Here is a 13,443-nt window from a genome sequence, read left to right as displayed (position 1 = left end):
TGAAAGTCTCTTTTGGATCTTGAAGACCAGCATCCGCCATGGGGTAGTAGGAGCCATGGCAACTGGATAATGGCGACTGGATAACGGTGACCTCCGCTCTTTAGATGACGCACAACACTGCAGCCTTCCCTGAAGCTTTGGACACCGGTCGTCGTCGTAGTACTCTCTTCTCCCGGTAGGTGGCGCTAGATCCCGGACGAGCCCCCAATTGTTGCCGGCGCCAGACCTAGGGGATATCTGGGCCAGCAGCAAGTGGTACGCAGGCTGGGCAGCACTGCGAACCTATGGATCTGTGGATCAGTGGAGAAACGAGACAAAAATTTGTGTCTAGATGAAGCCAGCGCGTGTTTATTTCTGAACTGCGCATGCTCAGAGCTTGAAACTAGTGTTTCTTAAAGCAATCAACAAGGGAGTAGAGCGCCATCTCCTGGTTAAATGGCAGAACAGCATATAAGACAAAACAGAAACTTTTGGAAAGAGTAGTTCTGATCAAAAAAATTTTGGGGGGGGGGTGTCTGTTTTACATGAACTTTAGATAGAGGCAATTTCTTAACCCTCTACATACACAATTCCGCAATAAGAAAGACACTAGGCAAAAATGGCATCCATGGGAGTGCAGCAAGGCGCAAACCACTACTGATAAAAAAGAACTGCCAAAAAACATCTAGATGACCCTCAAGACTTTTGGGATAATATTCTGTGGACTGATGAGTTTAAAGTAAAATGTTATGGAAAACATCGGTCTCATTACATCTGGCATAAAGCTAACACCGCATTCCACCATAAGAACATCATTCCAACAGTTAAACATGGTGGTGGTAGTATGATGGTCTGGGGCTGCTTTGCTTCTGCAGGACCTGGACAACTTGTCATAATTGATGGAACCATGAATTCGGCTCTCTATGAAGGAGAATGTCTGCCCATCAGTTTGTGACCTAAAGTCCAAGCACAGTCGGGTTATGCAGCAGGACAATGATCTGAAGCACACAAGCAAGTCCGCCTCTGAATAGCTCAAAACAAAATGAAGGTTTTGGGGTGGCCGAGTCAAAATCCTTACTGAGATGCTGTGGCAAGACCTTAATCAGGCAGTTCATGCTCGAAAACTCCCCAGTGTAGCAGAATTAAACCAATTCTGCAAAGAAGAATGGACCAAAACTCACCCACAGCGATACAAAAGACTCATCACAGGATACTGCAAACGTTTGATTGCGGTTGTTACTGCCAAGGGTGGCATAACAAGTTATTAGGTTTAGGGGGCAATTACTTTTTCACATGAATAATACAGGTTTTGAAACAATATTTTCAGTAAATGGAATGAACATTTAAAAGCTGCATTTTGTGTTTATTTGTGCTGTCTTTATCTTATATTAAAATTAGTTGGATGATCAGAAACATTTAAATGTGACAAATTAGTAAAAACAGAAAAACTCAGGCAGGGAGCAAAACCTTTTTACAGCACTGCAGGCTTCTAATAGTAGTCATTAATGTTTATGGATTTAACTCTCATTTTCACTGTAACACACTCCTGTCAGTAATCACTGGTTTTCACTCGTAACAGTAACTGATTTTCATTTATCTATTTCTCACTGTTTCTCTAATAGGCCTTTAACAGTAGTCATTGGTTATCAGTGGCTAATCTAAATAACTCTATCCAATGAGAGGCCGGTTTCTTTTTTCTTTATATTCAATACTGTATATTAATTGTAAAATTTTATCTTCTATTCACATTGCTCTTGTTGTGTTATTGTTTTACTATATGGTGTCAACCAGAGTACGATGGGTTCCCTTTTTGAGTCTTGGATCCTCTTAAGGTTTCTTCTTTTTGTTCTTAGGTAATTTTTCCTTGCCACGTACCACCTTTCCTAATTGTCTGTCTCCCTTGGCTTGTTCATTGGGGCTGTACCCAGGTTTTATGTAAATCTGTTTTATCTGTTTTATGTCAACGCCTATATAAATAAAATTTGACTGTGACATTGTGATCAGATCACTTGAACCACCTTTGGATGTAGTCAGGGATGCATATGATCACTTAATATTTGTATGTGAACACTAAAGCATCCCAATTTTATCAAGATAGCAGAGAAGCTTTTTGTAGCTTCTGTCTTTGTCTTATCCCATTCACAAGTTGCATAAGCAGTTCATGCAATCTAAACATGTCTAACAGCCCACTTGTACACAAAGATTCCTTTTACATTTTTGTTTGACAACTAATGCAGCGAGACACTGACACAGTAAAAGTGTGCACCACCCTTCCTACAGTACAGGGCTCTAGTGTATCACTCAAAGTAGAACTTTCATCCAAGTCCAGGTTTTACTTCTCTACAAGGTGAGATTCTAATCCCTGCACACCAAACCTTGAGAATACAGGCAAAACACCTGTTTCACTCTTGTTCTTTCTTTCCTTGTTTCTCTGTTAGAGAAAGGTTGACAAGAGGCACAACACTGTTCTCTGTTGACCTCCTTCATTAGATTCACCAGTGCTTGTCCAGAAAAACAACACAAGATGCAATCCTCGATGTTTGGCATCAGAGAAGTAGCTCAGTCCTGTGTGTATGTGTCCAGGCTTGCTCAGTGACTTGACAGTGGATGCACTCTCATTTGAGTACTGTTTGCAAAGAAAAATGTTTTGGTTTGAATGAACAGGAGAGGCCAGTTGAAGGGAAGGGATTTGAATGGAGATGGCTCCTCCCAGAGCTCAGTTTAACTCAAAGCAGCTGTGGCCTTTACTACACCCTGGCCTGGCCTCTGATCTCCAGCTGCTGTGGTCCAACTGCACACACCATAATTCACCACCACAACAATGCCGACCACTAGCTGAAAGAATAATCCCCCTACAGCCTAAATGTTAGAATTTATTAAAGCCAGATTTATGAATATGAAACAAAAGTGTACAGCCCAAAGCTAAATTTGTGTCTAAATTTGTGTCTGATGCATTTTATGTTCACTCTTGAATTTGAGTGCTTTGTGATTTAATGGTTCACCTAACTTTATCAAAAGCCATATAGTGCTTTCCAACAAGTACTGATGGGAGATCTGTGTTGATTGTACTATCCAACAGAAAGGTTCTCTCAACAGTTGAACCTACCATATCTCAACAGTTGAACCTCAGCCTTAATAACAGGTGTCATATGGAAGACAACAAAACAGAAACTAAAGACAACAAACCATTATTCAAGCATAATTGTAGGGTCAGCATTACATGCAATTAAAGAAAAAAAAAACGTTTGTTTTACATTCAGACTTTGATCATGTTACTGCTTTGTTTCATCGAAACACACAAAGCAAGAAAACGCTTACTGACCCATTGTTTTGTTTGTTGCAAAACAACTGGATGATCGGCAGAAATCAAAAGATTGGAATGTGTGCTGTAAAGACCTAAAGGGATCATTCTATGTCAAATCACCTCAACAAAGGACATTAAGACAGCATATGTTACAGATCTTGGAGTCACTTGGTGCATACAAAGTAAACAAGTTATAAAATTAGAATTTCAGATTTGTGTGCTGAGGTGTGCCCTTCAATTCTCAGTAACTGTATAATGGTAATAAACGTACAGTGTGAAGAGGTATAAAACCTGCAAACACTTCAAATCTTTCAATTTGATCCTCAGCTTAAACAGGTCATAGTTTCAGCATTATAAAAATGTTCCTTATTTTCTCATAACAAATAACTATCCAACCCAAGAAGTCCAACAAGTTTAACAGCTCAACAGCTACCGAATAGCACCGATTCATTACTCATGTCAAAACATTATAGTGAGCCCCGGTAAAGATTTCTTAGTAAGTCTAATATTTTCAGACAGACAAAATTGTATAGTGGCTAAAGGTCTGGCATTATCAGACTTAATTAATTTTAAAAATTTAAAATGATCCTTTCTTTGAATTAATAGTGATTAGTTGGCAGTCAGCTTAATGATAAAGTAAACATTTATTTTTAACTCTCATACTGGACTGTCTTACAGCAAGAAACGTCTTAGTTTCTTCTTAGTTAAGAGGCTTCTTAGTTTATCATTTTCCAGTAAATCATTCGAGAATCTTAGAAAGGCTACACATTGTCCATTTTGTTGTTGTTGTTGACCTTCTGACTACTTGATTAATCATTAAAATAACTGGTAGTTTAATCAATTCCTAATATAAGTGACAATGACAGCCCTATATGCGAATGATTTCTTCCTTTACATTGGCAACAGCTGATGCATCCGCTCAAAAAATAGAGACACGACAGAGACAACACACTCTTTATCTTTGACAAAGAACAGCCTTTGCTAGCCGTCCTCCTGTAACGCTATATGGCTAAGATGTTTAAGTGGTCCAGCAACTTAAACAGATAAAGGAGTTTAGGCTGACAAGTTTGAGAGAGACCTGCTCGAGGTCATCGATAAGCCTGGCAAAAGTCCGACGACCATTACCACAGACAGGCCTGTGCAAAGAAAACTTTCTGAATGTGGACAGAGTAGTAATGGGTTGATCAGCTGTATTTCTGTCCTTAATGGCTTTGTATAAAGGGTCGATGAAAGGATCAACCATCCAGAAAGAGCAAAACAAAAAACAAAAAACAAAACAAAAAAACAAACAAACAAAAAAAACCTCACTATGTGCCAAGGTCAAAATCGATAAGGGGGTGGGGTGTCTGCTCCACTCCGTCATCTACATTTGTGCATAAGGAAATATGAGATAGTCCATCTGCTGTTTAACTGCATCACAAGATGCACTGAAAAGGCGATTCGCACTGTCCTACCTTTAAAGAGAGACAGAAGAAAAAAAAATCAGTAAAAGCTGGTCAGTGATTCGTTTCATTTTAGATATGTTTCACCAAATCGAATACTTGAGAGAGATGTTGTATCGTGCACACGCCGACCCTTCGGCCCCCAAGATCATGCTCTAGTAACACCAACCGTGCAGAGGACACGCCTCCTCTGCTACACTTGTCATCAGAGTTAATGTATTTCTTTTTATAACATTAGAAGACAACGTATCGAGTTAATGAATGTAGCCAGGCACTTTCATCAAAGCAACGAACAATGTCCAGTGAAGTCGACGTAAATTTGGAGCACGTTAGCTCACAGCCCACGCTACACCAAATGTAGGTCAATCAAAAATAAAGCGGTTTACAACCAAATAGACTAGAACGCAGTCCCACCTCCTCCTGCGAGCAACTTGTGCTTCAGGCGGTCAATAAAAGCGTGTCTTGCCGCTATTATCAGCACACAATAGAAATACTTCCCCTTGAAAGCGAGAAATCCGCTGCTGCCCCCACCGCAATGCACCCCCTCACATAGTCCTATTCACACTAAACACCTCCGCCTGTTCCTCATTCTACTACATGCCATGCAGCAATTCACGGCCAGCACAGAACACTTTAAACGAGCATGCACTCAGAAACAAAAACCTAGAAAAAGGACGATTCAGATGTGCCTGTTGACATCAGTTAGCGCCATTTAAGCTCTAATTTTGTGAGCCCAGCAGACAGCGGTGAAATTAGCGTTTGAGATTTGAGGTTACGTTTTGTCGTTTTTTTTTTTAAGACGATATCAAACGAGACACGCACGTTAGCGTGACCTCAAATCTCAAACATATACATATATAATGACATTGCCAAGAGTTAATATATCACTTGGTGAAACTACTGTTCTGCATCACTGCAATTACACACATTTTATGCACGTTCCATAATTTCACAGGCATATCTCCGAGAAAACTGCATACTGTCTGTACCTTGAGAGGTGCATTGTCCTTCCTACTCTCTGCGCCGGCAGCTGCAGCATTTTCCCGTTGAGAACTCGCCCGCTCATTTTTCACTCACTGCTTTGTTCCCATTTGACATACTACGGCCAGTAAAGTCCCACGTTTCCACCGTCAACACTGAACGCAGTGCTGATACAGCAGTTTCTCCGCTTTGCATTCAGTGACAACCGACCGCACAAGACTAAGGAGCAACACTGACAGAGCGGTGAGACGTGGAAAGGCGACACCCCCAGAAACCCACCCCCTTCCTTTCGCTTTTGACCGCCTCACGCCCGCTGACGATTGCACCATAGGCTATATATATATATATATATATATATATAATATATATATATATATATATATACTAAGTTGGGACATGTGAAATTCAACAAAAACAAGAAGTCGGGACAATGACAAAACAAGAAAACTCAGGGAGGCAGGTGTTTTAAATTGGGGTTGCTGAAATTTAAAGCAGCATATACGTGACGTAAACGATGGCGTCACGCTAAATTAATTTGCTTTTTCAATTTACATTTTTTTTGGTAATTTACATCAAACATAATGTGTCATACTGGACAAACTTTAATGCAAATTAACTAAGTGACCAATCAGACTGTTGATGTGTGGCGCTGTGACGACTGTGTCACGCCCACAGTCACAAGGTGAGAACGCATAATGAGAGAGAGAGAGATAAAACAGCTGATAAAATTATGTTAAATGATTTTCTGAAAGTTAATGTTGGGATTCAGAACTCGACTCTGTCTCTACACACACTTTCTCTCTTTGCACCACAACCTGTGTGTGTTTTAGTATTGTGCCCCCAAGACCCCTAACTGTTGAGGAGGGAGGCGATTAGACTCATTGTAATGAAAACACAGCATTAACTTAAACAGTGCACAACTACTGTAGATTTGAAAATTTATAAATAAAAAATACAAGCTCCTTTCTGAAACAAGTGCACACAAATATTTGCTACTTAAATTATTACAAAAGTAAAGATCTCTGTATTATTGTTGTTTTTACCAGATGCAGTTCTGAAATAAGAGGTTGCCCCCTTAGCACTCCCACTTCCTGTGTTCGCGTTATGCCATTTATAAACATTCCATAATAAGCAGGTGAACTGGTAACAGGTGAGGGTATCATGGTTCGGTATAAAAGGAGTATCCACCCAAGGCTCAGTCTTTGCAAGCTAACATGGGTCTGTGGCCAAACTTTGTGAGAGAATTGTTAAACAGTTCAAAAAGAAAATTTCTCAACGTAAGATGGAAAAGAATGTAGGCCTTTCACCATCTGCCATACATAATATTGTGAAAAGATTCAGGGAATCAAGAGAAATCTCAGTCTGCGTAGGATAAGGCCAGAAACCACTGCTGAATGTGCATGACCTTCAAGCCCTCAGGTGACACTGCATGAGAAACCGCCATGCTACTGTATTTGATATAGCCACAAGGGCTCGGAAGTACTTCGGAAAATGTTTGTCATTTAACAGTCCACTGCTGCATCAAGAAATGCAACCTGAAACACTATTACACAAGGAAAAAGCCATACATCGATTCTATGCAGAAATACTGCCGAGTTCTCTGGGGTCATCTCAGATGGTGAAAAAATTTATGCTGTGGTCAGATTCCACATTTCAGCATATTTTTGGGAAAAATGGCAATCGACTTCCCCGTGACAAAGTCAAAAGGGACTATCCAGACTGTTTTCAACAAAAGGTGCAAAAGACAATATCTGTCATAGTATGGGGGTGCATCAGTTCCCATGGCATGGGTGACTTGCATACCATCACTGTCCAAAGGAAACCATGTATCTCCATTTTTGTTGATTTTTTGTTTTCTACATCATTCCAACACACCAGCTGCCCATTACATTGTGTAAAAATTCATGATGAATGGACCAATAGAAATGCTTTAAAATCACTTGGAACAAAATCTCTTTACATTGACTTACATTGAAAGGGTGTTTTTGCCTTTTCCTGTAAAGTTAATATTTTGGAGATACTTGTTTTACATTGGACAGCGACGATATGTTTGAAGGTATCATTGACGCATAGGCATATATTGAAATTTCAGAGCGACATATGCTGCCATCAAAACAACGTCTTTTCCCGCAGACCACATTTTGCATATGCTACAAAAAACAATGACAACAGACTGTTGAACAATAAGTCTTGTATCAAGCAAGAATGGGCAAAAAATCCACTTGCAAAACTGTAACAGTTAGTACTCTTTACAAAATACAATTAAGTTGGTCAGTGAAAACATTGGACATCTTTGTACTTTTGTCAGTTAAACAAAGGTTGAAAAGAATGAACAAATCATGGATTCTTGTAAGCAGCAAAAGGATTATACTTGACAGCCGTTTTATTGTCAGCTAAGAAAATAAAAACGTTTTTCACACAGCATCTATCGGCCTCAATGTCACCTGGCACTGCGTGGTACAATGACATCAGAAAGCTTGGCTCTAAAATTCTAATTGACACCATTGTCAATATGAACAGGGTTGATGAACAGAGAGGGTAACTTTTCTTTTAGTGAGAACAAACTGTGCTGCACTAGCAGAGCAGACAGCAGTGAAAAGACAGCCTTTCTGAATCCAGTCAATAGCTGCTTTACTAATTAAACAATCTAACAAAAGCTAGCCAAGACTCTATTGAAACTGTCAAGACGATATCATGAATAAAACTCTTAGAATGGAGGGTGCTTCTGAGAGCAACAGACAAAGAAGGTATTCGTTGCAACACACACAGTATTGGCCACTCCAATGTTAGGCAGTGCCAGGCCAGGTGTGTGTATGTGTGTCTGTGAGAAATAGAGACAGAAGTAGAGAGAGAGAGAGAGAGAGAGAGAGAGAGAGAGAGAGAGATGTGACAGGCATGCCTGATTGGCCTTTTAGCAATTCCCATAATGCCAGAAACTGCAGGTGCACCAGAGTCCCCTCCACAGCATTGCCTGGTACCAGGAGCAAAAAGCAAGAAAAGAAAGAAAGAAACGAATAGGAGTTAGAATAATGAATGACTCCCCAGTCTCTGGTCTCTGATCTTGGTAGGTTAAAAAGAACAGTGTTGCTAAGACTTTCAGATATTTCAGTTATAAATTCTAGCATCATAAAAACGGAATGTTGCCTAGTCTGGAATTACTGAACCAGGCTTGAGAGAAAAATTCTATAGTAAGTTATATCAGTAGAGCACAAACAAAGGAATATCCTTTTATCTTTGAAAAAATAAAAAGCACTGCAGATTCAAAAATCTAATTTTGATTGCTTTTAAAATAGTCTGCTGTGCTTCCTGCACAATTTCCACCAGAATAGAACAATAGCACATTACACACGAAACCTGTAGTCTGACCGCAAAAGATGACTCAATTCTTATTTTTAAATAATAGGGACATCCTCATCATTGTGCATAGGATCAACATAGACGTTATTAACATCTCCAGTTGCTTTAAGCCTCTTTATTATTGCCACTGTATTTTCTTTTTCATTAACATAGAAAATAACTAGTCAAAAATAATATAATGCCACATATGCAATATTTACAGTAAAATTTGAAAAACTTATTTCAGCTTCTGTAATATAGTACAGAACGGCTTGCACACAATAAAGTACGCAATAGGCCAAATGTAGTTATGCTCATGCAGCTGTGGACACGTCTAAATGGACTGCTCTAAGTAGCTGTGGTAATAAGCAACTGTGGCAACTGCTACGGGCCCATACATAACATAATGGGCTGTTTCAGACAAGAGGCCTTGGTTGCCTTGGGAACCTGTAAGTAGAGAAGAGATGAAAGAAGAAACAAGAAGGTCAGGAGATACACAGGAACCCTTATAGAACTATGACACAACTTTACTCACTTCTGCTCTCTCACTCCTGCCTTCGAAGGATCTATCCCAACTGGCAACAGTGAGTCTGGTAGATTTAATTAGACTTTTATGATCTGATCTATGTATGGTAAGCCTCTGAAAATGAATGTTTAGGTAGTAATTATGGTTATACTTGTCTTGCTCATTCTGTCTTAGAAACACCACAACGTCATTGATTTACCACATCTTGGTCTCCATCATTTTTATCATTTGGTTCACAATGGAATCTGCCCTCTATGAAAAATTAGACGCATGAATAAGAAAATGATGAATCTAGCTACATATATCAAGATACTTAGTTGGTTTAGCCAGCTGGTTGCAGAAACATTAGCTTGAACAAACTTACTTTTTTTGTCACAGCTCAGATACCTGACAAAATGAAAAAACTTCCAACCATCCAATAAACTATCCTGTGTTTTATTTTCTTGTCAATCGATCTAGTGAAATCAATTGAAATTATGTCATTTGATATGATCGTGTGTTGTGTTATCAGCATTTGATTGTTCAATGAAACTTAGGCCATGATGTAGAGACAGTTGCATTTTATTACGGCTGAGTTTCAAATTAATTGCAAGATGCTTTACTTTATGGAACTTGAATGCAATTTAGTTTCATGTAGGTTTCAAGCAACTAAAATTGCATGAACGTTTCATCATGTAAAGAAAGCCTAATAGTTAATACATGTTTGTGTAATGAAAACAAAGCAGAAAATCATCCTTGAGTTGATTTCCCTACTTCCTTAAGCAATCATTAAGCAATACTGCCACAATCTTGGGTAATTAATCCCATCATCCAAACTCCTTGTACAAATAGTACATGTGGATTTGAGTGGGAATAGGTGAACAGTTGCACTTAATCCTTCTGAGTCATTAAACACACCAGTTGCTAGTGCTGCCCTGCCCTGCTCTAAATTCTCAGCAGGAGGGTGCTGAAAAACACCCCATAGCTCTTAGACAAACTGTGAAGAGCTGTAGACTGGATACACAATCTGGTTTGTTTATTTCATGGCCTCCCTGTAAAGGACGGCTGTATGTGGCTTGCATGCAGACAAAACGGGGAAAAAAAACTTTAATTGACCTATTTTAGTCAAACTATCCTTAAGTGTCATCATTTACATAAAACAGAGGAAGGCCCATAACGGTCTTCTGGCATGTCTGAGGGTCAAAAACAGCAGCAGCACGCTATGAGTGCTCTGACTCACCACCGCTGTGTCTGGTCTTCCATAAATTTCTCACAAGAAGTGACCATGAAGATTAGTTTAGCATTACAACACACTTGTAGACCTCGATCATAAACAACTCCTCTAATGGCCCTCAAGATTAGACCTTCAGTAAGCCAAGAAGGATTACAGCTTTTTCCAGACATTTCTGTTTCAGAAAACAAAACCTTCTATTTCTGAAGCTCAAAAAAAGATAATGGGGTGTAAGCCTAGTTTAACCTTTAGGTTTATTCTTCATTTACTAATAAATGAGTTAGTTTAACAATCTTGAGGCTGCCACCGTTAAACTAATATGTAAGATATGTCGGTAAGTGAAAAAATGGAAGTGTGGGCCCATATACAGGCCCTCTGGGTTTGATGACCAAGTGTTCAAAGCTCAAACATTGCTGAGATGTTGAGAAGACATTGAATAGTCATCAGTTAATAGGGTGTTGCAGGCAAAAATAATATTTTTTTATTTCCTGATTAAAAAAATTGGCAACTACTGTACATCATGTGTTAACACAATTTCTTTGATGTCTTTCTTTCACTACAAATGACAGAGCAAGAAAGGAAAGAATCTGAGACTGAGGAGTTTCCTGAAAAAATATGTTTAGTAACGTGGCAACCTTGAACAAGACCGCTTAATGATTCGTCCAGAAAACAGGCATTCTGGGTTATGACTAAAGCAGCAAAATGGAGAAGCAAGACCAGTGTGTGCTACAAATATGTATGTTGATAACTTGACTACATTATAACATTTAATTACAGTATGGTTTCCACCCTTCAGTCCTTTTCCATTGGGGAGTTCTATTACTTTTTCATCTTCCTCAGAAGCCATTTAGACAGCAAAGGGCTCCTAATCTTGAGGTGAAAATGCATAATTCTGAGTGCCCTATAATCCATCACAAATTCTTCCACAACCAGAGAGTACCCCCATCTGCTGTGGGAGATGACAGAACGTCTAATTGACATCATTCCTGGCTAATAGCTGCTTCTCCAGACCAAGCTCCTCACTCCTTCCTCTGCAAGTTGGGGCATGAACTGGGACAATAAGGAGACACAAAGTCACCAGGTAGGTTGTGACTGACAAAGAGATGAGTTTGCAGATGGAAAGATGTGCTTTCTACCTACTTGTTTAATTTCAATAATAAATGACATCAGAAATCAGAGGTGTTTAAATTGTCTTCAAAAATTTCATACAGAACCAAGTGGAATAACTTTTTCATTTAAATCTCACTAGCCCTCACGAGAAATGAATAATAATTTTCTTTCTATTAATCTAGAGTTACAGGGTAACTCTAGATTAATAGAAAGAAAACACAAGCAGCGTAACCAAACATTATAAACACTAACTTCAACACGAAACTGAACATGACAATGACACGATGAAAGCAAACTTGAGCATGAACTTCACAACCAACGTAAACTCAGAACAGTGAACAAAAACCATGAACAAAGAACATAAAACATGAGCATGAACTAGGAACCAAAGAACAAACTGTCAACATGAACTACGTAACGTGAGCAGAGAACACAAACTATGAACAGTGATCATGGAACTGCAACCATGAACAAAGAGCAGAGTGTACAAGAGTAATGCTGACCGAGAAACAGAGGGATATATATACAAACACTCAAGACAAGGGACAGCTGAGCACACTTGACAAGAGTGGAGACAGAAACAAGAAACAGGTGAGGGCTGAAGACAGAGCAGGACAGGGGAGGAGCGAAAACAGAATAATAAAAACAAAAGCATGTGACACACAGAAACAAAGGCTCAAATAAGGAAAAACACGGACAAGGCACAACACGACGTTATAGAGATCTCATCAGTGCTAAGAACCAGAAAGAGAACTCAGTCCTCTTTAAAGTTCACTTACAATGTAAACACAAAAAACACTGAGGTCATCTGCAGCTGGTTCCCCTTCAGGTTCACTAACAGCACTGAGTTGGTTAATTTAAAAAGAACTATATGTAAAAACACCCTAAGTTTTAATCAGTATTAGAATGCTTGGAGGCACGTGTTTGGGGATTCCCTAGGATTGGCAAAACAAAGAAATGAAAGGTTTCTCTTCCATGTAAAAATTACATCATAATGACAGATAAGCAAATTGATTTCACGGTGTAGTGAGCTAAGATATGGTGACCCTGGGGTAGGCATACTAAGACACTACAAGAAGAGAACAAGGGGAACAACAGAGATTAAGCAGGCAGATAAAGAACAATTTCTACTAAAGAAGGTCTATAAAAAAAAAACACTACAATACAATGGGGCTCTGTTGAGTGATTAAGAAAATTAAGTTTTCTTACATTATTTATCTAGGATTATGAAAGGCTTGTGCTAAACAAAGCCATGCATCTACTACTGAATTGACATAATGCTATTAACATTCAGTTTTGTGTACATCCTGATAGCATGGTAAAAAGAAAGTAAGAATACAAGGCCCAATGTACAATAGCCTGTTTTTGTTTTGGGTTCCTCTGGTGTGGTAAAGACTGAACTCCCTGGCTTTACTCTTATACTAAATATCAACCATCTGCAAAAGTAAATATTATATCAAAATGACACGATGCACCTGAAGGAAATATGTGAAAAGTCTTCTTTTCCATTGTAAGCATGTTAGCATTCTATTGTGAATATTACTGTGTTCATGAA

General features: G+C 39.0%; 1 protein-coding gene across 3 annotated transcripts in view; it reads right to left on the bottom strand.

Moving 5' to 3' along the window:
* The window catches only part of nav1a (neuron navigator 1a), a 94,159-nt gene that overhangs the window by 47,469 nt on the left and 33,247 nt on the right, over nucleotides 1–13,443 (bottom strand). Inside the window, exon 1 of one of the 3 annotated variants that reach the window (XM_036591858.1) lies at nucleotides 5,715–5,959. The exons of the other annotated variants lie outside the window; for them this stretch is intronic. Coding sequence (XP_036447751.1) covers nucleotides 5,715–5,791 — 77 coding nt within the window. The 5' untranslated portion in view covers nucleotides 5,792–5,959. Of the gene's footprint in view, nucleotides 1–5,714; nucleotides 5,960–13,443 lie in introns of those variants that run through there. 3 annotated transcript variants of the gene reach the window in all.

Source organism: Colossoma macropomum, unplaced genomic scaffold, assembly GCF_904425465.1.
Source record: "Colossoma macropomum unplaced genomic scaffold, Colossoma_macropomum, whole genome shotgun sequence".
Classification (NCBI taxonomy): Eukaryota; Metazoa; Chordata; class Actinopteri; order Characiformes; family Serrasalmidae; genus Colossoma; species Colossoma macropomum.
The sequence above is the reverse complement of the archived record's forward strand: the minus strand, read 5'-3'. Positions and strand labels throughout refer to the sequence as shown.